This window comes from Calidris pugnax, unplaced genomic scaffold (assembly GCF_001431845.1).
Source record: "Calidris pugnax isolate Ruff unplaced genomic scaffold, ASM143184v1 scaffold54, whole genome shotgun sequence".
Classification (NCBI taxonomy): Eukaryota; Metazoa; Chordata; class Aves; order Charadriiformes; family Scolopacidae; genus Calidris; species Calidris pugnax.
Genome location: NW_015090864.1, coordinates 1,317,625 through 1,344,280, shown reverse-complemented (window position 1 = coordinate 1,344,280; position 26,656 = coordinate 1,317,625). Strand labels below are relative to the sequence as shown.

General features: G+C 47.3%; 1 protein-coding gene across 1 annotated transcript in view; it reads left to right on the top strand.

Moving 5' to 3' along the window:
- Positions 1-26,656, top strand: part of WNT9A (wingless-type MMTV integration site family member 9A) — a 60,469-nt gene that overhangs the window by 31,035 nt on the left and 2,778 nt on the right. The window contains exons 2-3 of the mRNA XM_014944845.1: positions 7,630-7,889; positions 11,896-12,158. Coding sequence (XP_014800331.1) covers positions 7,630-7,889; positions 11,896-12,158 — 523 coding nt within the window. The remainder of the gene's footprint in view (positions 1-7,629; positions 7,890-11,895; positions 12,159-26,656) is intronic.

Sequence of the window (26,656 nt, the reverse complement as noted above, 5' to 3'; positions counted from 1 at the left end):
TCCCCCCTTCCCCCCCCCCCCCCCGCCTCCTTTTTCCACCTCTGCTCCCTTACGGACAAAATGGGTCGTTCCAGAGGAATTAGGTTGCAGGAGGTTCTTGGGGCCAAACCATCTGGGACCTCCCAGCCGAGGGCAGCTAATAGTCATCGAGTTGTATAAACTGAACACCCCCTCCTTAAAAACCCAGCGGTGTTTCCTAAAGAGTTTTGGTTTGGAGCTGGGAACTGTTTATCACAAACCACATGAATTGCAAGGAATCTTGCAAACGTCCTGATATTTGCCCTCTCCTTCTGTTGTTTCTGTGCTGGTGGCTCTTAATGCTGCAAAGCTGAGATATTTGCCTCAAATAAAAACGTCTTTTGCTCTGGTGGGCTAGAAATCTTCCTGAATAAGGCTTGTTGTAAGGAGATGGAGGGGGAGGAGAAGAGGTAGTGGTTCAGGCATACCACCAAGGGCTGAAAGACTCAAGTTTGATTCCTTCCTCTGTGATGGGGTTCCTCTGTGATTTTTTTTGTGTCCCCCTCACTGGGGGAAGGGAGGCAGAAGGGAAGACAATGCTTCCTTACTTCAGAGGGGTGCTGTTAACTGTAATTTAGGACTTGTGTAGGTCTTCTGCCTTGCATGAGGGGGAAATGCTGCACTATTTGCTTGTGGTGCTTCTGGTCACCACAGTGCAAAAATAGCTGTTCTTCGTGGCACCTTGGGTCCCATAGGTCCTGTGCAGGAATCCACCATAACAAGAGCATCTGCTGCCCTTCACATCTGAACTGAGTCACGTATTCCCTGCTCGTTCACTGAAGTATTTTTCCTTCAGTTGCTAAATTTTGCCCTCATGTACTATGTGGTGCCAATTTTTTTTTTTTTTTTTGGTAATTCGTACAGGAGAAGTTGAGGGCATGTTTTGGCAGGAAATTGCATGGAAGCATATTTATACATGCAGCAACCATCCTGTATCTGGGAGGCAACCATCTGTGTTCTGCCCAATTCACCAAAAAATCCCTTCTGAATTGATGTGACAGCTCCTTTGTAAGAGTGTCAGGGTCCAGGTATCTTCTCAGTGTAGGACAGCTGGCTTGGGGGGACTTCACTTGCTTGGACTACTGCGTTCAGCAGCCTGGGAGAAATCCTCTGACTTCTGTGTGAACTTCAGCTAAGGCTAAAATGGGAAACTCAGGCATAAATTATCTCTGTGGTAGCACTTGGGCCTAAAAAGAGCTTAATTATTTGGGATCGGAGCGGCTGATGTGAGTGTTAGAAATGTTCAGGGGAGCGGTGTTGGAAAGAGAAGAGCTGGAGATTTGAACCAGAAAATTCATTCTTCTAGAAGCAGCTGTTATTTCTCTTTTTGCTGGATGCTGGACATAACTCTTGACAGGACCCAAGAGCCTGGCAGGGATGTCTAGCAGGATCCTTACACGCCCACTCCTCCATCCCCTTGCCCAAGATGCTCGAAGAGGCCCAGAGAAAAGCACTGTATAGATCTATCCAGGCAGAGGAGTGAAGACAAGCTTGAATGACACAAGCCCACAGGAATCTGCACCTTCTTGTCTCCTAAAAAAGGAAAATCTATTTGAGCATACTTCATCAGGAGTCTGATAGAAACTGATGCTTCCTTCTCCTGTAAATGGGTTCAGTTGGTTTGGAAATTCCCCCACGCTGTGGCTTTTCTCCTCTCTGTCCTCCTAATCCCCACCACTCGGAAGCAGAACAGAGGACTGGAAGGCGTTCTCCTCTGAAACATGTGTTCTTCATTGGAGCATGAGTGTAGGGTATGGCTGTTTCTACCTGCATGAAATGACATTGCAAGACCCTGTTGCCCATACCACATGTTGGTGGCAGCACGTAGTGTTGTGGTGGTCTCTGTGGTGGTGGGGCTGTTACTTATTTCTTCATGAGCAGATGCTGCAACTGAGATTTGGACACAACTGACTGACGAGGAAACCTGTTTTTGAGGGATTGCCACCTAAAGAAAAGCTCTGATTGTGTGTACCATGCTATTGAGAGGAAGATAAAAATCAAGATAGCAGTTGAGACATACTTGTGATGAGGACAGCTGTATTCATTACGTGAGTTTCCAAAAGTTGTTTTGCTTTGTTTAAAGGTCTCCAACAGCAAGACACCATTGTTTGGGTAGAATGATATAGAATGTAGAAAGGAAAGGTGAGCACAAAGCAGAAGTGAGTTGGTTGGGAAGGACCTTGAAGGAAAAGGACAGGCATGTGCTCTGTGGATGATGACAAGGAGAGGAAGCCTTGCAAAGGGCTGGGATGGACAGAGTTTTTAGCAAAGCTCTTCAGCTCTGTCCTTTAAATCCTGGATGGTCTGTGTTTTCCCAGCACGGAGAAACCCTTTCCCCCCTGTCACCTTCTTGGATCCCCACAGCGTCACAGCAAGATGCTAGAGGATATTGATGGAAAAACTACACTGAGGAAGGGTTGGGCTAGAATTGAATAACTCTGACAGAGTAATCTTCATGAGGGGACTTAACGCTTGTTGAGATGGTAGGATATTGTGGAAGCTGAGAAATCCTTGCTGAAGTTAATAGAGATCTAATTATTTAGTAGCAAAGAAGAGGAAGACTTTTCTGATCCCAAATGATTTGGGAATTTACCAATGCTTCTGACAGCTCTGGGAACAGCAGAAATGAAGTTGGTGAGTGCTCTGCAGGTAGTTTCCTCCAAAGGACATTGAGTTAGCATGAGCACAGTTGTGGCGCTTGTACCTGTGAACACTTAAAAAAAAACAACCCAAAAAACAACACAGTGTAGAATAAGAGAGTTGATTCTTCAGTGGCCAGTTCTTGCTCAACTCTTCATCACTCATCATGGGATTCACAGAGTTTTCTTGGACTTTGAACATCTTATACTTCTAATAGCAATTAGCCTTTGTGAGATGCGGGGATCAATTTTGGTAAGCTTCTTCGCAGTGTGGGAGTGTGATGGTGAGAGGGCAAAAGAGAGGGCAACCTCCAGCTGAAGGTTGTTGGATGCAAAAAATAATAATATAGGCCTGATGTCCACCATAACTCAGTCTGGCTTCTTGAGTTATGTAGTCACTAATTTAGGTATTGCAGTGAAGAAGGTTAGTGTGCAACTTGTCGACTTCTCAGAAACTTTTAAAAACCCTTAAACAAAAGAAAGAAGTGGTGGAAAGAGGAGAAGAAGGATTCGAAGAGTAGCAATACTGCACGAGAAGTCTTCATGTGAAAAGTGCAAATAGAATGAATTCAGCCTTTGTACAGATGTACCAAAGATAAATGTCCCGGCAGAGAAGGAAGCGCCGGGGTAGGAATGCAATATTTCAGGAGGCCTGTCATTCCAGGCGGGTAGAGCAGAGGCGTTTCCTTGCAGGAAAGCAGCTCACCTTGGCTCGTGTCTCTGGCGGCACTTGCAAAGGAAACTCTTGAACATGTCAAAGAACAGAGTGCACTCACAGGTCTATGCAGGCACCTTACTTCTGTCTCATCCCCCTCAAATTCTCATCAGGAAAGTCCCCAGTTAAATAAGGGGAAATACAGGGACACTGTGTGAGGTAATGAGGTGATAAAAACTCTTGACTTCTAAGAGGAGCTGAAAACAGGGCCCATCTTGAGCTGCTTCTCAAGAATTCCATGTGGCTACAGATAAAACTTGGCCACGCAGCTATCGGTGTGAGCTGTGCAGTGGCAGGGGCTGTGTTTGGGATCTCTCCCAAGTCTGGGTGATTGGAGTCTGAACGCCAGGAGAGCAAAGCAATTAGCAATGTTTGACATGAAGTTCACAACCAAGGCAGCGAATGCCACCAGTAGCATATGTGCAAACCGGATAGGTCTTGCTATTTACAGCTGGTGCTAATAAACCTTCTGGTTTCCTGGCTTCAAATGAGTGACAGATTGAATTGGAAGGAGAAATGGTGTTGCAAAGGTTCCTCTCAGGTAGATGGGTATGGGACTGAGCAACCATGTCTTTCCTGAGCTCTAAGCAGGGCAAGCGTGCCACTTGGAGTAGAAGTCAGGCAAGGTGGACAGAAGAGTAGGTCAAAGTCTGAAGCAGAAACAGATTCTTGACTTTGTAGATTTGTAGTGCTCTCATAGAGGCCAGAGTTAATGTCCAGAGAGTTAAAGCTTCATATGCAATGAGATCTTTGGTCTCTCTCCAGGTTCCGAGTGGGCAAACATACCTTCATCTCACGCTCATCCCTCTCCATCCAAAATAACACAATTACAGACTGCTAGCTGGCAGTTTAATTGTAACAGTCGTGGATTGTGTGTGCATAAAATAAAATAAAAAGCACCCCCCTTTTCCCCTATCCCAAAAAACTTCCTTGAAAGGAACAGCTGGGTCTTTGTGAGGAGCTGAGAAAGCATCCGACCCTGACACCGTTGCCTTACGGGACCTCACTCAGCCTAGGTTGCATAAAAGGGCTTTATAGGATTATAAAGGTTCCATGCAGCGGCAGCTCCAAGGCAGCGTTTCAGGTGGGGGCACCAGCTCTCCCTGGCTCTGCCTGCACTTGTTTATTATTGATGCCACTCTCTGAAAAGTGCCACCTCGCCCTTTTTTCCTAGGGCTGCTGGAATGTGTGTGCATCGGTCTGTCCTCTGCTGCAATGGGCTCAGATCCAGGACCGGGGAGGGAAAACCTACATGTGCTGTTTCTTCTCTTGGGGGTCTTCACTTGGAAGAGCTTCATTGCTTGTTGGCTAAGAAAAGTCAGATTTTCCCCTAAATTTACTCCTTGTCTTGTTCTGGAGGTGCTTTCTGAATTTGCTTGCTTTGCTCTGGTTCAGACCAGCTTTAAAGCTGGTGAGATTAGTCTGAGCCATGAGCCAGGCGCTGATGGATGGGTCTCTCCATTCAGCATGTGCATTGCATGCCTTGTTTTCCACCAGTTTAGATTTTCACATCCCCTTTTCTCTAATGGGTGAGGACAGGGCTGAGCAGGCAGGCAGGAAAAAAAGTGTTCTTCTGCCTTCCCTATAAAAACATCATGTTGGTGTCTTGTCTTTTGGGTTGTTTTCTCGGGAAGGGGTGAAATGGGTGTCTGCATGCAACCCAACCTTCTCAGCTCACCGTAGCTGTTACCCACGTGTCCCAGATATTGGAGCTGGTGACCCCCTACCTAAGCCTTTTGCACAGAGCAGTGAAAATGGACATTGCTCACAATTTTCTGTCATTTCTCAGGACTTTCCATCCCTTGGTTCTGAGCAGTTGCTGGAGGGCTGTCCTCTGGGACTGTGCTCACCACAAATCCCTTTTTCTACCTTCTCCCTATCCCAGGCTTTCAGTTTTTTTTTTTTTTTTTTTTTTTTTTTTTTAGCTGACTCTTATTGGGACCCACTTTAGAGACACGTGCAATTGGGCTGTGCTCTCAGCAACTGCGCTTTGAAATACTTCAAAGCCAAGCATCTAAGGGGGAGGGTGGGAAAAGGGTTCAAAATCACCCATTGCTCTGCAGAAATCTTGGCCGTAGGATCAATTCCTGTATCCCTCCTCACTGCGATAGCAATCTGCTACATGATACTTGGAGCTTATCTTTCCCAGAACAGTTGAACTGTACAACTTAGTTGAATAGTACCTGCTCAGTTGGAAAGGTAACCTGGGGAGGGGGAGCTGTAGAAAATGCTTTTATGCCTCCCTCTCTTTCTCCTTTGCCAACTGTGAAAGCTTGCTGGAATGAGCCTTCCAATTCTTCCAAGCAGAAGAATTGATGAAAACCAGGAATTAATGTCCTGGAGATTTTATTTACTACTGTGAAGCCCAGACCAAGCCACATTTCTCGTGAACAAGCCTGCTCAGAGCCTTGGTTAACGAGGCACCAGGGCTGAGTGATGTTCAAGCCCAAAGGAGCAGTCAAGCCCAAGTCCACGTTCTATCCCAGTCCAAACAGAGAGAAATATAAGGCTTAACATTTGTCAGGGCTTCAGATGGAGCTTGCTGGTTTGCCTTTTTGGATGTTTTTATCCCTTTGGGGGAGCAGAATTTGGGAAAAAAACAATTTTTTTTTTTTTTTTTTAAGTTTACACCAGGTTATACTAGTTTTCTATGTTTCCCACAAATCACTCTGACTCTGTTTTTAACCATTGTGTGTTTGTTTGTTTGTTTGTTTTTCCTGGAAATCCTAATACATTTGAAGGTAACTGAAGGAGAACATTTTTCTGCCCATCTCTTTGTTCTCCAAAATAATCCAAACTCGGGTATTTTCTTTTTTTTCCTCCCAGCTTTAGACATCTGATGTTAAATCATTAGTGACGGTTGGATCTGTATGAGATGTTGCTGGCGGTGGCTCATGTCAGAATTTTGTGCCTGTTGTGCAAGGAGGTGTGAGAGCCGAAGCATCCTAGCTGCTTGCCTTCTGGGACCGTGCTCCTGTCGTGATGTGTCCCACTGATTAGGGAGAAATCCTTATGGAAAAAAAAAGAAAAACAGAAAAAACAAAGCACTTTTCCTGCAGAAAAGGTGGGGTTTGAAAAGGTTTTTGGGACCTCTCTGTGTTGAGTGATGTGGGTGAGCGTGTGGTTCCCCTCTGGTTCCCACCACACAGGTGGTCCTACAGCGCTGGAGATGCCTGAGGCTGTGACCCATCCCCATGCTCTCCTGGGCAGGATTGCAATGTTCCAGCATGTTTCCAATCCTGGCTTGAAGCAAATTCTTCCTTTTTGGCTGGGGGAAAAGTGTCTTCAGGTCCTCCAAGAGGGGGGGAAAAAAAAAAACCAACAAAAAAAAAACCCCAACACCCCTACATAGTGATTCCCATTGACTGCGTGGACTGGCACCTGGCCGGAAAAGGGCAGAGCCAGGAGAGTGGGGTGCGGGCAGCCTGGCCAACAAAACCACTCATGAGCCCAGCAGATGTTCCTGCAGCCTCTCGGCTCCTCGGGGCCGATGCCAGCCTGGTCCTTTTCCAGCAGCTCGTCACTTGACACCGGGAACAGTCCGCTGGCTTCTTTTGTTGCACATTGTACGAGTCAAGGACCTTGTGCTCGGAGAAGGCAACGGGACACGTATTTCTTCAGGTCGTTTTTTAGGTTTTGAGCCCGTTCTGCGTTGTAAAAGCTTTTGGCAGTGTCGCCTGAGTGAATCCTGCTCTTGAGCCTCGGGCTGTGCCTCGCTAGGTTTTATGTAAGGAACTCTTCTGCTGAGGGCAGAGTGTCTGGACGTGCTTTCTTGGTGTGTCTCCTGGGGTCTGGTGGGACAAATTACCCTATAGCCCTTCCCAGGCCAGTTCTGCTTCATGTGCTAACATTATTATTTTTAGTTTTTATGCACAAGAGAGTGGCTATAGTGCTAGCATTCATCTTTTTGCTAGTTTCCTGAGTTTATGTAGTTAGGTACCTTCTATTATTTCTTCCCTATTTCAGTTTTCAACACAGTCTTGTAGCAGAGATGATTGCCAAGGTCTTATGTCCAAACGAGCTCTGTAAGAGCTCATAGAGGACCTAAATCCAAGTATTTTTTTCTTGCCCATTTCTTCTTGCCTCCTACCTTGCACACACACCAGAGAACCTCGCTGTAAAATCACTCCTTGCCCAGCCATCAGCAAATCCACTTGGGTGCTCAGACAGGGACAGCCCGATCCCACCACAGAGCCCATTTCTACCGTGGGCTGTATTTCGCTGTCCTCATCACTGTGTCCCTCTGTTCCTTTGTAGGCTGACGGGGAACGAACCCCTGACCATCCTCCCTCTGACCTCAGAAATGGAGGAAGCTGCCGTCAAAGCCCACTACAAAGTCTGTGACCGCCTGAAGCTGGAGAAGAAGCAGCGCAGGATGTGCCGGCGGGACCCCGGCGTGGCCGAGACCCTGATGGAGGCCATCAGCATGAGTGCCCTGGAGTGCCAGTACCAATTTCGTTTTGAGCGCTGGAACTGCACCTTGGAGGGTCGCTACCGAGCCAGCTTGCTAAAGAGAGGTGAGCAGGGTGGAGGGTCTGGGAGGGGTGGTCCTGGCATCTCCTGCACCCATCGATTTCCCTGGCATTTTGCAGAGTGGTCTTCCTGGTGCATCCTTCGCCCCCGATGGGTCACCACCTCACCAGAGGTCCAAAAAGAGCTCGTAGAAGAGCTTCAAGACAAAGCCTAGCTCAGCTCCGCCATGAAAGCACGCAGCAGGCAAAGAATGTGCTGTCTAGCAGTGATTTATGTGTTTGTATTAGCAGTAGCCCCTGTCCACTTCCCATTGCTGGCCATGGTTCTTCTTGGAGGCTGGAGGTGTTTGTACGTGTGTCTGCAGCCAGTAACTACAGTTCCTCCTCACTTCTTCTGGAAGTTGTGCTGTTGCTGGAGTGGAAGGTGTTGAAGTTCCCAAAGTTGTCCCCTCTTTTTTTATTTATTTCATTTCCCCCCCCTATTGATTATGTCAACCTTTCAGGGAAGACATTGAGAAAAAGCCTTTTTAAGGGAAATAAGACTAAACAGACTGTTCTGTGCTGTCTTGTTAGTGAGAGCAAGGGGAGCCCTGTCGTTGTGCAGGGTAAAACCTCTAAATGTGTGTCCTGTTACTGCTCTACCCACGGAAAAAGTCCCTGGATGTCAGTGGTGGTTACTTCCCTCATCCCTTCCCAACAGCTCAGGTGGAGATGACCAGAAGCTGAGAGAGAGTCTTGGAGGAGCAGGTAGAATTTATCTTCTTCCTGTGTGCTACCTCATCTAGTCCAGTTTCCTGCCTCCTTCCCAGTAAAATCCAGTTCTTATTTCTGGAGTGAGGCTAACGATGCAGCAGGACTGCTTTACAGATAGCTTGCATGGGTCTCGAGGGCTTTAGTGACTTCCAGAAAATCCCACACTCAATGATAAAGCTAGATCTAGAAACCCAAGGTCGGATGTGCTCCAAGAGAAGTGCAGAAGAGGTTTGCAAAGCGCCCTCCCTCGCTAATTAGTGAGAAGGAGTAATTCAGAAGCGCCGGGGGCTTAACTAATGCACTGTCACTGGCTGCGGTGGAAACAAGGAAAGTCCTTATGAAACCCAAGAGGTCCAGCCAGAGCTGTAAGACATTTAAAAATATCCCTGCATGCCAGAGGAGTCCCTGGATTAGTGGCGCCTTGGGAAAGCCAAGCACTTTCTCATGCTGACACCTGGAGGCCACAGCTTGTTCCTTCAGATGTGCCTGCCCCCGTGGGCAGCCCTCAGTAAGGGGTATTTCGAGGCAGCCCGAGGTTGAGCTGCTTTAAAACACCTCGGAGAACCCACCCCTCCCCTCACCCCTTGTCAGGACCCCGTGTAATAAATGGGAGCTCTGAGGGTTGCAAGGTTCTGCCTGCTGTCTCATTCTTCCATGTTTTATGCCCCGGCAACATCTCTGCCCTCCACCGATGCTGTAAATCCTTTGGATGTTGTTCCTGCGGCATAACACGCCGTCCTGTAAATCTTTCTCCTCCTCTCCTGGAGCTGCTGGTTCCTGGTTCAGCATTGCAGCAAGTGATACCCCGGGGCAAAGGGGGCACGTGTATCCCCCGCTAAGACACAGCTATTCAAGTCGGTGGGGGCTTGCTTCCTCTCCTCCAGGACCATACAGAAGAGAAAAAAACCCCCAAAAAGGCAAAAAACCATCCCCACACTTTTGCTTAAGAAAAATTTCTCCCTCCGTTTTTACACTTGGTCACCAGAACTTGGCTGCTGGGTTTGAGACTCAAGCTGATGCAGCCCGTTTCTTAAAGTAACCAGGGACTGTTTAAGGGACTTGTTATCCTCTTGGGATACTCGCGAACAATTTTGGAAATGGCTGAAACTGGATAGCTGTGGACGGCAGGCTGTCGCTGCACTGGGGGTTAGAATGCCTGCATTGATTTAAAGCTCATTATCTTGTTACAAAATATCTTGGTGCAATCAAATAGTGCATGGCGGAGATGGCTTTAAATCTGGCCAGAGCCAAATGTCACATGGACTTGCTTGGAAGCCGCCTGAGCTGCCTGTGGGCGAGATGATACCCGTGCTGATGGGCACTGGGAATTTGTGAGGCTTTTAGTGATGGAGAAGGGGAGGAGAAGAGCCAAAGCTGGTGGGGAGACTGATGGAGGGGGAGAACCTGGCAAACAAGCCATTCCTCCTGGCTTTCTGTCAAACCCAGTATGAGTTGTGGTTGCACGGCGCTGACTTTCTGCTGAGATTTCACAACCGCTGTGAATTCAGTGCTTCAAAGCAAGAGGCCTTCAAGCAGGTTGTAGATCTGGGCGATCTACTAAACTGGACCACATCCAGGCTGTTTGCTGCTAATTGCAATGTCTCGGACTCTCAGAGAAGAGTTTGCATGCCCTGTTCCACCAAAGTCCTTCTCTTAGCACACCTGATACCTCTCTGTTCCATAGCACAAGGAGCAGCAGTGGCCAACTCTACAACTCAAGAGTGTGGAGGCTTGGGAGCATCTCTGTCTAGTAGTGGCATCCCTCTGATGGGCGTTTGGGCAGTCTGACCTAGGGTATAACCTAGGAAAAGTTGAACCAGCTGACAAAAGATGAAAGCTTCTTGTATGGCATTTTCTTTCCAGGGGAGTTTAGTCTTCGTTCCCATGAGTTTTTGTTGTGTGAATTAAGTAAAGAATTCTCCCACCACTCCCAGTGAGAGAGTTTGCAATGCTGAAGATGGTTCTGGGGTGCCAGAGAACATGGTCTAACTTCAGGGAGAAAATAAAGAGGAAAAAGAGGAAACAAATTTGGTTTCTCAACCCTGGCCACTCTTTATGGTGTCCCTAGTGAGTGTGGAGTTAGCACTTCTTATTTTAACCTCTCTTCCAATGAGGCAAAGGTTCCTGCTCCTCTCTTCCAGGTGAGCAGTAGAACAGTCAGACAACTCCTCCCACAACCTGGTTTGAGTCAGCCCCATTGGGAGGACGAAACCTCAGTCTTCTGGACTGGACTTTCATCTGTGTTTTGCTGAAGTTCAGCGTTGTGCACCTGGGAGTGCTTTGGGAAGGCGGGCTCTGGGGATGGGCCAGGGTGTTACCCCATGAGCTTGCTTGGACTATCATGAACCTCCCAAGGAACAGTTCCAAAAATGACCTGGCAGTGTCTCTGCATGTCCTTGGTTGACACACCAGCTTACAGATATATCCACTACTGTCACCATCCACTTGTGTTATTTTTGAGTGGGGGATTTCTTGAGTCGGATCCAAAGTTGTTCTGGAATTGCATCTCAAATATGCAGTCGTTTACGGCTTCCATAGCTGGAGAATGAGGAGCTATAAATACTGGCATGTTTGCTTTTTATTTCTGGCTTTATCATTTGGATCAAAATTATGGGTCTCTCTGGGCCTCAGTTTACCCGTTGTGGGGAGTAGATGCTGTGGCATCCCTGCAGGTGAGCATGGAAATGTGGAAAAGGGTTGTGTGTGAAAGGTTTGAGGTCTAAACTGCTTTTTGAGGCATTTGAGGGCCTGTGATGGGTGACAGACTGGCTACTGTGTGCTTCCCAGCCCTCAGGTGCCTTTTGTTAACAATTTTGTTGGACTAGAGTAGGACCCAGTGATATATTTTATTTGGTTTATCTCTCTGGGGGAGAGGGAAGAACAAGGAGCCCTCACAATCTCTACCCCATCCATGAGACTGGAAGTCTATGCTGGGTTCTTGCTATTTGATGTCCCCTTGATAGCAGTACTGCTGTGTCATGGAGATGGTTCTGGCTTGTCCAGTTCTTGCTCACCTCTTCCTGTTTTCAGTCAGAGACTGCACAGTGACAGCCACAGAGCTGGCCACATTTCACTTGCACTCTTAAATTCTGTCTTGTGCCACATCTATCCATCGTTCCTTGCTCTCCACCATGTCCTGCCCACCACCAGAGATGCGTGTAGAGCTTGACATGCTTTGATGTTGCTCAGGCTCTTCTCACAGTGGGTTTTGCCTTGATTTCCTAATTTTTTTTGTAATTTTTTTTTTTTAACCCTTATTGCAGCCGCAATTAAAGCTTCTGCCTCCTCTCTCCTGCAGGTTTTAAGGAGACAGCCTTTTTGTACGCCATCTCCTCAGCGGGGTTGACGCACGCCATGGCCAAGGCGTGTAGCGCGGGGCGGATGGAGCGTTGCACCTGTGACGAGGCCCCCGACCTGGAGAACCGTGAGGCTTGGCAGTGGGGCGGCTGCGGCGACAACCTGAAATACAGCAACAAGTTCGTCAAGGAGTTCCTGGGGAGGAAGCCCAACAAGGACCTGCGAGCCAGGGTGGACTTCCACAATAACCTCGTGGGCATGAAGGTGCGTTGCAGGCAGCTCGGGGCGGGTGTTTACGCCGTTGTGGGGTTTGTAGGGGCAATAAGGTGCTCTATTTTGGTGTGGAAATAGGAGTGTTGGATGAAAAAATGCATGGAGTGATCCTTCTACTGGAGGGGTGAAGCCTTATTTATGGAATTGCACCCTGGTTTTGTGACTGTGCTTCAAGAGTTGTGCCAAAACCATTGGAGGAAGACCAAAGGGAAAGAAACAGGAAGGTCCAGGTCTAGAAAACATGAGGTGGGGGGAAAGATTGCTGGCTCTCCACAGGGAGGAGAGGGCCTTACAGTGCAAAGGGATGGAGAGGCAGGTTCTCCAGGCTTACACAAGGTAGGACAAGGAGGAAGGGATTTATGCTGCCACAGCACAGGCTTGAAGGGATGCTTTTCTTGCAGTAGTTCAGGAGACCACAGGCAGTGTAGCATCACCATAGCCAGGTTTCTTTAAAACTGGCTGAACAAACACCTGGCAGAGAACCAGGGTGGAGATATCCTTGCTGACTGACCTCAGTCCTAAAAGTCCCTTCAGCCTTCTCTTCTGGCAGCCTTCCACTCTGCCTAGAGCTGCTGGGTTTGCAGCTGACAGTGCTTGGGTGGGTAGTCCCTCCTATTTTTTTGGTTTTGGGTTTTTTTTTTTCCCTTTTTCTCTTTTCTTTCCTCATCCTCTCAGCTGGAAGGCTTTCAGCTCTTTACCCCAATGTTCCTCTCAGGAGGCTTTACCCTTCTGCCTAAGGGCCTCCCTGCGGGACTGATATAAAAGACAAACTGTCTGCAATTGCTGGCTTATCCCAACAAAAGAAGGGAAAAGAAGGGGCTTTCCACCTTCTCCCATAATCTGCTTGGCTCTACCTAGCCTAGGACTGTTTAACCACGAAAATCCCTCAGATTGGCCAGCACAGGTGCCTAGGATCAGTGTTTCATTGCGCCAACCTCGAAGGGGGACATACTGTAAGGCTATAAATAGCCTTACAGCCTTGTTATTGTCCATGTGATTGGATGGAGGGTTGGGGCTGGGATGGGAGACCTAGGTCTCCAGTTTCCCAGGCAAATGCAGCCCAGCCAGTTGTGCATTCTAGGAATCGCCACCCCAGCTCAGTTGTTCCTGGGTGTATGCATAAAATGTCATTCCTCGCGACAAAGTTGGGGCATCGGAGAATGCCACCAGTGAGTGCTGGCCAGCAAAACGTCTCCCCTTCTCCCCACCACCAGATGCTCCTAGACAGCGCTGGGATCAAGATTAGAAATATCCTGGATTTAGCTGGTGTCTGGCTTTGGCTGACAGCTTTTCTGACTCCGGATTAAAAAGCTCAGTGCCTCTGAACTCTTGTTGCAGCTCTTTGGCTCGTGAAACAGGCTTTGCAGGGTGATGAAACTTGTTTTAATTCTTGTGGTCCGTTGCTCCCAAGGGCCTGTCCTAACTCTGGAGTTGTCTATGCAGCATATGGAACTAAAAATGGAGAAGGTGGTCCATGGAAGCTGTGACTTCATGCTGGAGATTGTTGTGAGATGTCATGTCCCTTCTCTCCTCCCCTTCCAGAGTCATATAATACAGTCTCATCAAAACCTATAAGGCTATGGGTTCCCGTGCCATTGACATGTTCTTGTAACTCCATGAATATCTCCCCTCCAGAAGTGGTGGGTCCAAAAAACTTGCCCAAGGGTCTTGACCTAACTCCCAGTGCTCTCCATCCCAGTAGCTGCAGTCAGGATGCCCATATGGCTGGGACTGGATTTAGGTTGGGTGTCCTTATTTGTCATCTCTACTCTACACTGTCTACGTGACTTTGAGGTAAACAAACTCCAGGGATGGGCTGGAGGGACTAAATCTCCCCTTTCTGCCTGCCCTTTCTTGACCTGATCCCACCATGAACTAGTTCCCAGTGGAAGGGGAGATGTCAGGGACTCTCTTGCATCCTGTGCCTCCACTTTACTTGGCACGGTCAGGCCCTGGTTATTGGCAATGGTTTCTAAGCACTATCTGGAGCTAAACAGCTGAGTAACAGTTGTGACGGTTGTCCAGACACCAAGTGCCCTCATGGCAATCCAAGTCAAAGACCTTTGCTGCAGGTCAGTGATCTGGTGTTCCTATTTTCGTCCACCCACGCCGTGTCTGTCGTGTTGGTATTGCTGTCTGACAGCTTTCCTTGCCCGTTTGCAGCCGTGGTTGAAATAATTTCTCTGTTTATGCTCCTAGAATAATTGTACCTTGGCCTGGTTGAAAGGCATCCCAAGCTGTCCACCAGATTCCCAACAGCACTGTGAAACCAGGCGGAGAATAAGAGAACTGCACGTTGAGAGGGAAGCTTTTAGGAGGATGGTGGTTCAAGATCAGGAGAACATACATCTATATAGGCAGGATGTGTGTAAACATCAAGGCCAGTTTGGATGGGGTTTTGAGCAGCCTGGTCTAGTGGGAGGTGTCCCTGCCCATGCCGGGGGGGTGGAACTTGATGACCTTTAAGGTCACTTCCAACCCAAACCATTCTATGATAAACCATTGGCACAATATGGAGGTGTTAAGAAAATGATCAGAGATGAGGACCCAGGCTGGCCTTTGTAATTGCAAGGTCAAAACTTGCTTAAGATCATAAAAATTATTTGAAGCCTGAGCATTGTCATTCTTGGTGTGGGTGATAGATTGTCTCTGGCGTTACTTACACTTGGGTGTAGATTAATATCAGGTTCGATCTGCTTCTTTCCTCCTGATCCCACTGCCGGTACAGTGTTGGAGAGGGATGAGAGTTGCTCAGGAGGCAGTACTAGGTTCCCTTGCTGAATTTATTAATATTTTCCTGGAAGAAGGCAGCAAGTTAAATACGAAACAGCATGTTTCCTCTACTCATCTTTCCCTGAACAAGCTGCCCACCAACTAACTACTGCCTTTCCAACCATTGAGTAGCAAGAGATGCTAACGCAGTGGCTGTGACAGCCTGAAATTACTTTGAACTAAGCTACTCTGGTTATTTGGGCAATAACTCCTATGTGCTTGATATGAATCAAAGGCAATATAGGAGTGCAGATAGCCTTGATTTGTGCCAACTTGGAACAGAACAATTTTGAACTGGAGAGCTCTTATATAACTAAGATGGTCTTCTGGCCTCCAATGTGTTAAACGTCTCTGTGAGTCCCCAAAAGATGATTATGGCCGTTTTGAGAGGGAGCCGAGATGCAAACCAGGTGCCTTTCCCCAGGTTATGCATCAAGCCCATGATGCAGCAGGAGACTGAAGCTGATTCTCCTGAATTCTTGCTCGGCACCCGCTGCATTTTACCTCTAACCACACTGCAGATCTCATGTCTATTAGTGAACCCATACGTGCATGAACCAAGACCTCTGCTGCACTTTGTGCTGGGAATGGACAAGGACACTTTCTTTTTCAGTATTTTGCTGTGTGATTTCCCTGCAGTGTGTTGGTGTACTCACAGTGTACGTATGGATGTGCACACGTGTGTTCACTAGGGGTGGAGGAATATCTATGAAAGACACAGCACAAGTTTGGTGGTCTCTCACTGATTCTTAACAGCATATAATCCTTCCCATCTAATTGCTCCCAACTGGGGGCAAAATGTTTAAATAGTCCCTTGAGACCCAGCAAAAAAAGGACCTGTGCTTAATTGACTGATTTGGCAACCAACACTGTACCCTTCTGGTCATCACGGCAGTTTCTCCATGAAACAATCTCTGTATTTCTGCGAGGGTGACATTATCCTATCCCACCTAGTTTTAGTGTCTCTTGGTAGACATTCCCTTTTAATTATTATTTTACTTCGCTTTTTTTACAACCTGGATGGGCCAACTGTAATTTTGCCGCCACCAATGAAATAATCACTGAACACGTTGTGCCCGTGATGGCTCACAAAGTTATATGATATGACCTCAATCGCTAATGAAAGGGCGAGCTTGTCTAGCGTGAGGATGAGGTAATTAGACCAGGACTTCTCCAGCCTTCTCTTTATTGCAAAGTAGGAGCTCTGAATAGACCACTTATTAAAAAAGCAATTTCCCTGCCTTTGCCAAATCTACTCTCCCTCATTCAGCTATTCTTTCAGAGGGGGCTTGGGTGGAGAGGGTGTGTGTTGGGGGGAGATGTGTGTATGTGTCAAGGGGATGGGGGGTGGCGGCGGTGAGAGAAGTCAACTGCATTCAAGCTCTGTTGCCAGCAATGAAGTTTCTTGGTTATATTAAACGAAGCACAGGCAGCATTGCTAAAGCTCTCTTCTTCTCTGTATCCTCCCCCTTTCCACCCCCCCCTCCCCGGCCTTGTACACACAAGTGCAGCCCTCTTTTGTAACCCATTAATGAAAAGTCAGAATATTAGAGCACTCAATTAGTTCCACTGGGCTTGAGTAAGACTGGCTACTGTGTGCTTCCCAGCCCTCAGGTGCCTTTTGTTAACAATTTTGTTAGACTAGAGTAGGACCCAGTGATATATTTTTTTTTTTGTTTTTTTCTCTGGGGGAGAGGGAAGAACAAGGAGCCCTCACAATCTCTACCCCATCCATGAGACTGGAAGTCTATGCTGGGTTCTTGCTATTTGATGTCCCCTTGATAGCAGTACTGCTGTGTCATGGAGATGGTTCTGGTTTGTCCAGTTCTTGCTCACCTCTTCCTGTTTTCAGTCAGAGACTGCACAGTGACAGCCACAGAGCTGGCCACATTTCACTTGCACTCTTAAATTCTGTCTTGTGCCACATCTACCCATCGTTCCTTGCTCTCCACCATGTCCTGCCCACCACCAGAGATGCGTGTAGAGCTTGACATGCTTTGATGTTGCTCAGGCTCTTCTCACAGTGGGTTTTGCCTTGATTTCCTAATTTTTTTTGTAATTTTTTTTTTTTAACCCTTATTGCAGCCGCAATTAAAGCTTCTGCCTCCTCTCTCCTGCAGGTTTTAAGGAGACAGCCTTTTTGTACGCCATCTCCTCAGCGGGGTTGACGCACGCCATGGCCAAGGCGTGTAGCGCGGGGCGGATGGAGCGTTGCACCTGTGACGAGGCCCCCGACCTGGAGAACCGTGAGGCTTGGCAGTGGGGCGGCTGCGGCGACAACCTGAAATACAGCAACAAGTTCGTCAAGGAGTTCCTGGGGAGGAAGCCCAACAAGGACCTGCGAGCCAGGGTGGACTTCCACAATAACCTCGTGGGCATGAAGGTGCGTTGCAGGCAGCTCGGGGCGGGTGTTTACGCCGTTGTGGGGTTTGTAGGGGCAATAAGGTGCTCTATTTTGGTGTGGAAATAGGAGTGTTGGATGAAAAAATGCATGGAGTGATCCTTCTACTGGAGGGGTGAAGCCTTATTTATGGAATTGCACCCTGGTTTTGTGACTGTGCTTCAAGAGTTGTGCCAAAACCATTGGAGGAAGACCAAAGGGAAAGAAACAGGAAGGTCCAGGTCTAGAAAACATGAGGTGGGGGGAAAGATTGCTGGCTCTCCACAGGGAGGAGAGGGCCTTACAGTGCAAAGGGATGGAGAGGCAGGTTCTCCAGGCTTACACAAGGTAGGACAAGGAGGAAGGGATTTATGCTGCCACAGCACAGGCTTGAAGGGATGCTTTTCTTGCAGTAGTTCAGGAGACCACAGGCAGTGTAGCATCACCATAGCCAGGTTTCTTTAAAACTGGCTGAACAAACACCTGGCAGAGAACCAGGGTGGAGATATCCTTGCTGACTGACCTCAGTCCTAAAAGTCCCTTCAGCCTTCTCTTCTGGCAGCCTTCCACTCTGCCTAGAGCTGCTGGGTTTGCAGCTGACAGTGCTTGGGTGGGTAGTCCCTCCTATTTTTTTGGTTTTGGGTTTTTTTTTTTCCCTTTTTCTCTTTTCTTTCCTCATCCTCTCAGCTGGAAGGCTTTCAGCTCTTTACCCCAATGTTCCTCTCAGGAGGCTTTACCCTTCTGCCTAAGGGCCTCCCTGCGGGACTGATATAAAAGACAAACTGTCTGCAATTGCTGGCTTATCCCAACAAAAGAAGGGAAAAGAAGGGGCTTTCCACCTTCTCCCATAATCTGCTTGGCTCTACCTAGCCTAGGACTGTTTAACCACGAAAATCCCTCAGATTGGCCAGCACAGGTGCCTAGGATCAGTGTTTCATTGCGCCAACCTCGAAGGGGGACATACTGTAAGGCTATAAATAGCCTTACAGCCTTGTTATTGTCCATGTGATTGGATGGAGGGTTGGGGCTGGGATGGGAGACCTAGGTCTCCAGTTTCCCAGGCAAATGCAGCCCAGCCAGTTGTGCATTCTAGGAATCGCCACCCCAGCTCAGTTGTTCCTGGGTGTATGCATAAAATGTCATTCCTCGCGACAAAGTTGGGGCATCGGAGAATGCCACCAGTGAGTGCTGGCCAGCAAAACGTCTCCCCTTCTCCCCACCACCAGATGCTCCTAGACAGCGCTGGGATCAAGATTAGAAATATCCTGGATTTAGCTGGTGTCTGGCTTTGGCTGACAGCTTTTCTGACTCCGGATTAAAAAGCTCAGTGCCTCTGAACTCTTGTTGCAGCTCTTTGGCTCGTGAAACAGGCTTTGCAGGGTGATGAAACTTGTTTTAATTCTTGTGGTCCGTTGCTCCCAAGGGCCTGTCCTAACTCTGGAGTTGTCTATGCAGCATATGGAACTAAAAATGGAGAAGGTGGTCCATGGAAGCTGTGACTTCATGCTGGAGATTGTTGTGAGATGTCATGTCCCTTCTCTCCTCCCCTTCCAGAGTCATATAATACAGTCTCATCAAAACCTATAAGGCTATGGGTTCCCGTGCCATTGACATGTTCTTGTAACTCCATGAATATCTCCCCTCCAGAAGTGGTGGGTCCAAAAAACTTGCCCAAGGGTCTTGACCTAACTCCCAGTGCTCTCCATCCCAGTAGCTGCAGTCAGGATGCCCATATGGCTGGGACTGGATTTAGGTTGGGTGTCCTTATTTGTCATCTCTACTCTACACTGTCTACGTGACTTTGAGGTAAACAAACTCCAGGGATGGGCTGGAGGGACTAAATCTCCCCTTTCTGCCTGCCCTTTCTTGACCTGATCCCACCATGAACTAGTTCCCAGTGGAAGGGGAGATGTCAGGGACTCTCTTGCATCCTGTGCCTCCACTTTACTTGGCACGGTCAGGCCCTGGTTATTGGCAATGGTTTCTAAGCACTATCTGGAGCTAAACAGCTGAGTAACAGTTGTGACGGTTGTCCAGACACCAAGTGCCCTCATGGCAATCCAAGTCAAAGACCTTTGCTGCAGGTCAGTGATCTGGTGTTCCTATTTTCGTCCACCCACGCCGTGTCTGTCGTGTTGGTATTGCTGTCTGACAGCTTTCCTTGCCCGTTTGCAGCCGTGGTTGAAATAATTTCTCTGTTTATGCTCCTAGAATAATTGTACCTTGGCCTGGTTGAAAGGCATCCCAAGCTGTCCACCAGATTCCCAACAGCACTGTGAAACCAGGCGGAGAATAAGAGAACTGCACGTTGAGAGGGAAGCTTTTAGGAGGATGGTGGTTCAAGATCAGGAGAACATACATCTATATAGGCAGGATGTGTGTAAACATCAAGGCCAGTTTGGATGGGGTTTTGAGCAGCCTGGTCTAGTGGGAGGTGTCCCTGCCCATGCCGGGGGGGTGGAACTTGATGACCTTTAAGGTCACTTCCAACCCAAACCATTCTATGATAAACCATTGGCACAATATGGAGGTGTTAAGAAAATGATCAGAGATGAGGACCCAGGCTGGCCTTTGTAATTGCAAGGTCAAAACTTGCTTAAGATCATAAAAATTATTTGAAGCCTGAGCATTGTCATTCTTGGTGTGGGTGATAGATTGTCTCTGGCGTTACTTACACTTGGGTGTAGATTAATATCAGGTTCGATCTGCTTCTTTCCTCCTGATCCCACTGCCGGTACAGTGTTGGAGAGGGATGAGAGTTGCTCAGGAGGCAGTACTAGGTTCCCTTGCTGAATTTATTAATATTTTCCTGGAAGAAGGCAGCAAGTTAAATACGAAACAGCATGTTTCCTCTACTCATCTTTCCCTGAACAAGCTGCCCACCAACTAACTACTGCCTTTCCAACCATTGAGTAGCAAGAGATGCTAACGCAGTGGCTGTGACAGCCTGAAATTACTTTGAACTAAGCTACTCTGGTTATTTGGGCAATAACTCCTATGTGCTTGATATGAATCAAAGGCAATATAGGAGTGCAGATAGCCTTGATTTGTGCCAACTTGGAACAGAACAATTTTGAACTGGAGAGCTCTTATATAACTAAGATGGTCTTCTGGCCTCCAATGTGTTAAACGTCTCTGTGAGTCCCCAAAAGATGATTATGGCCGTTTTGAGAGGGAGCCGAGATGCAAACCAGGTGCCTTTCCCCAGGTTATGCATCAAGCCCATGATGCAGCAGGAGACTGAAGCTGATTGTCCTGAATTCTTGCTCGGCACCCGCTGCATTTTACCTCTAACCACACTGCAGATCTCATGTCTATTAGTGAACCCATACGTGCATGAACCAAGACCTCTGCTGCACTTTGTGCTGGGAATGGACAAGGACACTTTCTTTTTCAGTATTTTGCTGTGTGATTTCCCTGCAGTGTGTTGGTGTACTCACAGTGTACGTATGGATGTGCACACGTGTGTTCACTAGGGGTGGAGGAATATCTATGAAAGACACAGCACAAGTTTGGTGGTCTCTCACTGATTCTTAACAGCATATAATCCTTCCCATCTAATTGCTCCCAACTGGGGGCAAAATGTTTAAATAGTCCCTTGAGACCCAGCAAAAAAAGGACCTGTGCTTAATTGACTGATTTGGCAACCAACACTGTACCCATCACGGCAGTTTCTCCATGGTGTCACACGAGCAAACAATCTCTGTATTTCTGCGAGGGTGACATTATCCTATCCCACCTAGTTTTAGTGTCTCTTGGTAGACATTCCCTTTTAATTATTATTTTACTTCGCTTTTTTTACAACCTGGATGGGCCAACTGTAATTTTGCCGCCACCAATGAAATAATCACTGAACACGTTGTGCCCGTGATGGCTCACAAAGTTATATGATATGACCTCAATCGCTAATGAAAGGGCGAGCTTGTCTAGCGTGAGGATGAGGTAATTAGACCAGGACTTCTCCAGCCTTCTCTTTATTGCAAAGTAGGAGCTCTGAATAGACCACTTATTAAAAAAGCAATTTCCCTGCCTTTGCCAAATCTACTCTCGCTCATTCAGCTATTCTTTCGGAGGGGGCTTGGGTGGAGAGGGTGTGTATTGGGGGGAGATGTGTGTATGTGTCAAGGGGATGGGGGGTGGCGGCGGTGAGAGAAGTCAACTGCATTCAAGCTCTGTTGCCAGCAATGAAGTTTCTTGGTTATATTAAATGAAGCACAGGCAGCATTGCTAAAGCTCTCTTCTTCTCTGTATCCTCCCCCTTTCCACCCCCCCCTCCCCGGCCTTGTACACACAAGTGCAGCCCTCTTTTGTAACCCATTAATGAAAAGTCAGAATATTAGAGCACTCAATTAGTTCCACTGGGCTTGAGTAAGTGATGTTTTAATTAAATTTGCCTAGTTTCTCAGCAAAGTATCATTAAACATGACTTTCCAACTCCCTCTCTGGAGCGTTGCTAAGTTTCTTAATCCCAGGAGTGCTGACCTCTTTCAGAGGTATGTCTGGTCAAGCATGTCTTACAGATCCAAGGGGCGCTATTAAAGGGAGCTGCTGTTACCCAAAAAAAAAAAAAAAAAAGAAAAAAATGATTGTCACATTCTTATTCCTTTTTCCCTTTATCCTTCCAGAAGGAGTGACACAAGCAAGGCTTTGCCTTCAGGACCCTGAAGTCAGTGGTGTAACCACAGTCTCCTTGAGAGCCAAGAAAACGAAACTCTGGGAGGGCAGTAGTGGAGAACAGGAAAATTCATCCCTTGAAAGGTCTCTCTTCAGGCAATATCCCCCTTAAAAACTGGTTCCCTTCATGAGGCTTCCTTAATTATTTTTGCACAATATCAACTCATATGTTTTGGTCTGCACAGACTCTATGCACATTCCTGAAGGAACCTTGTCACCCTTTTTGCTGTAGGGTTCAAGTCCAGAGCCATCCTGAGACACATTATGCATGCATCTCTGAAACCATACAGGATGCTCTGGAGAGGACAGTGGGAGGTGCATGGACTTTTCCTTGCTCTTGACTTGCTTGTTTTGGAAGTCCATGCAAGGAATGGCTTTTCCCCTTAGGCAGAGCTGGCAGTGATCTATCTCAAGGGCTGAGCGTGCCTCCAGTGCTGGAGACGGACTCTCCATATCAGGTAGATGTTTTCCCAGCTATCATCTGTCTGAGGAACTTCATGAGCTATCACATAACATGTTATCAGAGCACGCCACCCTCTTCATTTCTCTATCTCTATTTTACAGAGGGGAAATTGAGACCCAGAAAGATTAAGTGACTTATTAAAGGTCACACACAGGCATAGCAAAGCAGAGACTTGCACCCTGGTCTCCTGTTGCAGAGACAGTGTTTACAAGCACTGCCCATCCCATCTCATATGGTTTCTACTGGATAACATGATTCCAGTCAAACTTCAGAGTTTGTTAAACAGGCAAGCTTAAATGCTAATCCCTCAGTTTTTCTGCACCCTCAAAAAGTGGGATAATTTCTCTTTTTGGTGAGAAAAATCCATATGAGCCTACTAATAGAGTTGCTGCATGGGGGAAAAAAAAAAAAGAGATAAAGTGCATCCTTTAGTTTCTTTAGGCGGTGTGTTTGCGGCGAGAAATCTAGCATCACACTTCTACTGAGGCACAAATCAAACCTAGCAAATAGCAGCCTCTCTGACACTTAGCTCTTGACTTTGCACAGATCAGTTTTCTGGGCCACCACTAGCATTAATTGCTCTGGGTTATGACAGGTAGGAATGCATAAGCATGCTCTCCGGATTTTTTCCCCCCTTCTTCTTTCAGGCTGAGATTGGCTAAGCCAAAGTTTTTCTAAGGCCTGGAAATCAACACTCTGGAAAAAATTGCTTGCTGGGTCCCCTAAGTAATTGCAGGTAGTTGTTTATGTGGAGCTTTCTTAGCGTGTGAAGCACACTAGGAATACCAAAGGGGGGAAAAAAATACTTTTAAAGCTCTCAATTTAAAGTGGGGTTATGTTATTCTATGCTTAAATATTTGTATTTTAATGCATGTTTCACTAAAATATGAGTGTTCATATTTTTAAAGTGAGAAGGGAAAACTGTTCTAAAAAACCAGTTTGAGAACAGGCTCAAAAGAAAGACTTCTTTTTTAGCGAGATAGAGCTAAGGAGGGAAGGAAAAAGAAAAGAAAACTCCTAACAATCTGTGAAACCTTTATAATTCAGACAATGGAAACGGTCTGTGTTAAGGGACAAATCTGGTCTTCTAGTGGTTTGAGCACTGAGAAGAAATGGGGACCATGACGGATGTCCAAACAAACATTAATACTTGAGCTGAGAGAATAGCTAAGCCTGTTTAAATTGAAGGAGGAGATGTACCTAGAGGATGGAAGAGATTTGATTTGTAAGGAAGCATCCCAGAACCCTTCCCGAAGTTAAGATTCGGCAAGGACAGGCTTTTCCCTGGGTGAGTTGACTTGAAGGAGGTTCATCTGCTCCCTCCTCTCCCCCAAACCATAGCGAATGGTTTGAAGCCTTGGAGCCGCAGACCAGCCATGACGACAGCAGAGCTATGACTGAGGAATTCCCACGGCTGCACGTCCTCTTCGGCCTGCTGCTGCCCAGACAAGAGATGTCTGAAAACCGCCGCCAGAGCCCCGTGACCCAGCTGGGAATGAATGGGAATCTGTCCTCAAGCGTTTCGGCTAAAACACTGAGAAATTGTGCGTTGCAGCATGTCTGAGACTGATCATTACGGGGGCACTTAGTCTGAGCTTCGTAGCAAAGCATTGTTGTGAGGAAGGATTACACGTTGCATAGCAATGCTCTGCTGTGATCCCTTTTCCCTATGGCTCTTGTAAAGCCATTTGGGCAGGCGGTCCTGCAGCGCTATCTAATTTCCTCTTAGCAGCAAGCACCAATAAAGAAGGTTCAGTCTTGCTCTATCTTAATTGTTTTCCTCACGGTGCCTTTGTCGGTATTTGGTATTCTCACAGCAAGACCAAGGAGAGTTTGTGTTCCGAAGTCAAACAAATTAATTTTCTCAAAGAGCTTTATTTTCCTCCCCAAGTGCTCTACTATTTAGGACTACACGATCAGGTGGTTGTTCAGAGAAGAGTGGGAGGATGTAATTTTGATGTGCGATGCTATCCCTGACCCACTGGTTGTCTTCGTTCGACTTCACTTTCATGGTAAAAACTCTCTACAGTATATAACTAAATACTATAATAAGGATTCAAATGCGTTACTCCTGAGTCACTATGACTCTACTGATGTGTGGTAGCCATGGCGTTTTAGGCCATAGGGAGCATGAAATGTTCTGTGCTTTGGATTTAAGCTAATGCATTTTCCTTCACGTCCGTGACAAGATGTAAGTCACCACGTGCACACTTCTCATGGTGTAGATGAAATACGATGATTATTAAGTAAGTGGTGATGCCATGTGCATTCAGGAGAGGTTCAAGTCTATGTAGGATGGAGGCGGATCAGGCTCCGAACTGTGTGATGTGCCTTAAAAAGAAAACAGGAGCTACCTATGGCTCTTGAAATTACAAGCCTGTGTTAAAGTCGTCTTCTGCCTCATGTACCCTTGACATTTTTGGCAAGAAAAGCTAAGTTATTCTATCCTGGAAGCCCCTTGAGGTTTGAAAGCATGATCTAGACATTTACCCATTTATCCCAGGGCCTGGCCAAGAAAGGTTTCTCCAACGCTGCTGGAAGAAACCTGCTGACTTGGATAAGTCTTGCTCTGCTTCCTGGAGGAATGAGGTGGATTTAACCGTCTCTGACAGGAGCCTGCAACAGGAGGAGGAAGGTCTTTGTGGAAGCTGGGGAACCAGACGGGAAACAGAAGGGCTTTGCCAAGATTCATTTTGGCTCGTGGGTGGTTAGGGGCCCGTAGGCAGCAGTTCTCCATCACGCATCGCCTTGAGTAGCTGCATCATGACTGACAGCAGCAGGGGAGGCTGGCTGGGGAAGAAACTTTTCTAGGATTTTCACTATAGCTGCCTCGTAACATTCTTGAGCCCTTCCCGGCCCTTCAAGGAGAAGGTTTATGGGGCAGTTGGGATGCACCACACTTGCTCAGTGGCCATATGAAAACCCACATGCTGGATTTCATGAACTGGTGCATTCATGAGAATGGGGACAATGGAAACCTTTTATGCATTGGTCCACCAGTGCATGACATCTAAGCTGTCCTAGTCACCGCTTGATGAGAAGCTAGAAGTGGGTCAGGAAAAAACCAGACTAGGGTTCATTAGGGACTTTGTTCATCATTGTTTAAGCACAGACAAGGTGAGTAGGATTCATCCAACTAAATACACTCATTAGTGCCCTTTGAGATACCTCGAATAATACAACGCTAGATGCTGATATTTAGACATCTGAATTCTGCCCAGAGGGTGGGATTCTGCTCACATGTCTAAAATGAGGTGCCTCTGTGTGATCTGGGTCCCAAGGCTCCTGTTAGTGAGTGGAGATGTGGTCAGTACAGTTGGTGGAGCCTGGAGAGCTGTTCAGTTGAACGTCTGCAGGTGTCTGCTTCTCGGCAGGATCCCCTGCCTGCTTTGGCTCTGCTGAGTCAGATGGGAGTTCAGAGGTGTTTCTCGAATGTAAGCATTTAAACTCAAAAGTCTGCCTCAGTGAGGTCAGCCCTGGCTGGATGGTGTGATTCAGGTGCCTAAACCTACATGTCTAGTCCTGGCTGAATGTCTGCTGCCATCTACTAGCTGCCAATCCATCATGGTCTGGATTTCCAACTTGTTATGCTGTATCTACCAGCCCCATGTGGATGCTTTGGATATATTGCACCTGCAATGTCAACTCGGAGCTCCCGAGAGGCAGCTCCTGCTGAGAACAGCCCCGTGTCCAGGTTCCTTTCCTGCATTTCGTGACCATGTCTTGTTCAACCAGCTCTAAACCCGGCCAAGGCTGTGCACAGGAGCGTGTCTACCGGCCAAGCCAATTCCTGCTGGTTTCTTGCTTTCCCATCTCCTGTACAATGGTGGTCGTCTCCTTTTCCAGGTGGAGCAGATGCGAATGGGTTGGGGGGAGGTGGAAGTGTTGAGAAAAGCCTGGGCTGATGAATGACTGCAGTGTGCAGCCCTTCTGCAAGTATCTCAGCAATTTTGCCCAGTTCACTGATGGTCTGGGCGTGAAATCAGGTATAGGAGCTTTGTTTCACATGAACTCAGCTCTCACTTCTGGACGACCAGCGAAAAGTGACTTTACATGAGGGACAGTATGGGTGAGAGGGTTTTGGTTTTGGTTTTTTTTTTTTTATTTCCCCCCCCCCTAGATGGTCTTCAAGGTCCCTTCCAATCTAGGTGATTCTGTGATAAAGCAGGAAGTCATTCCTCAGTTCTGTTGTAAACCAGC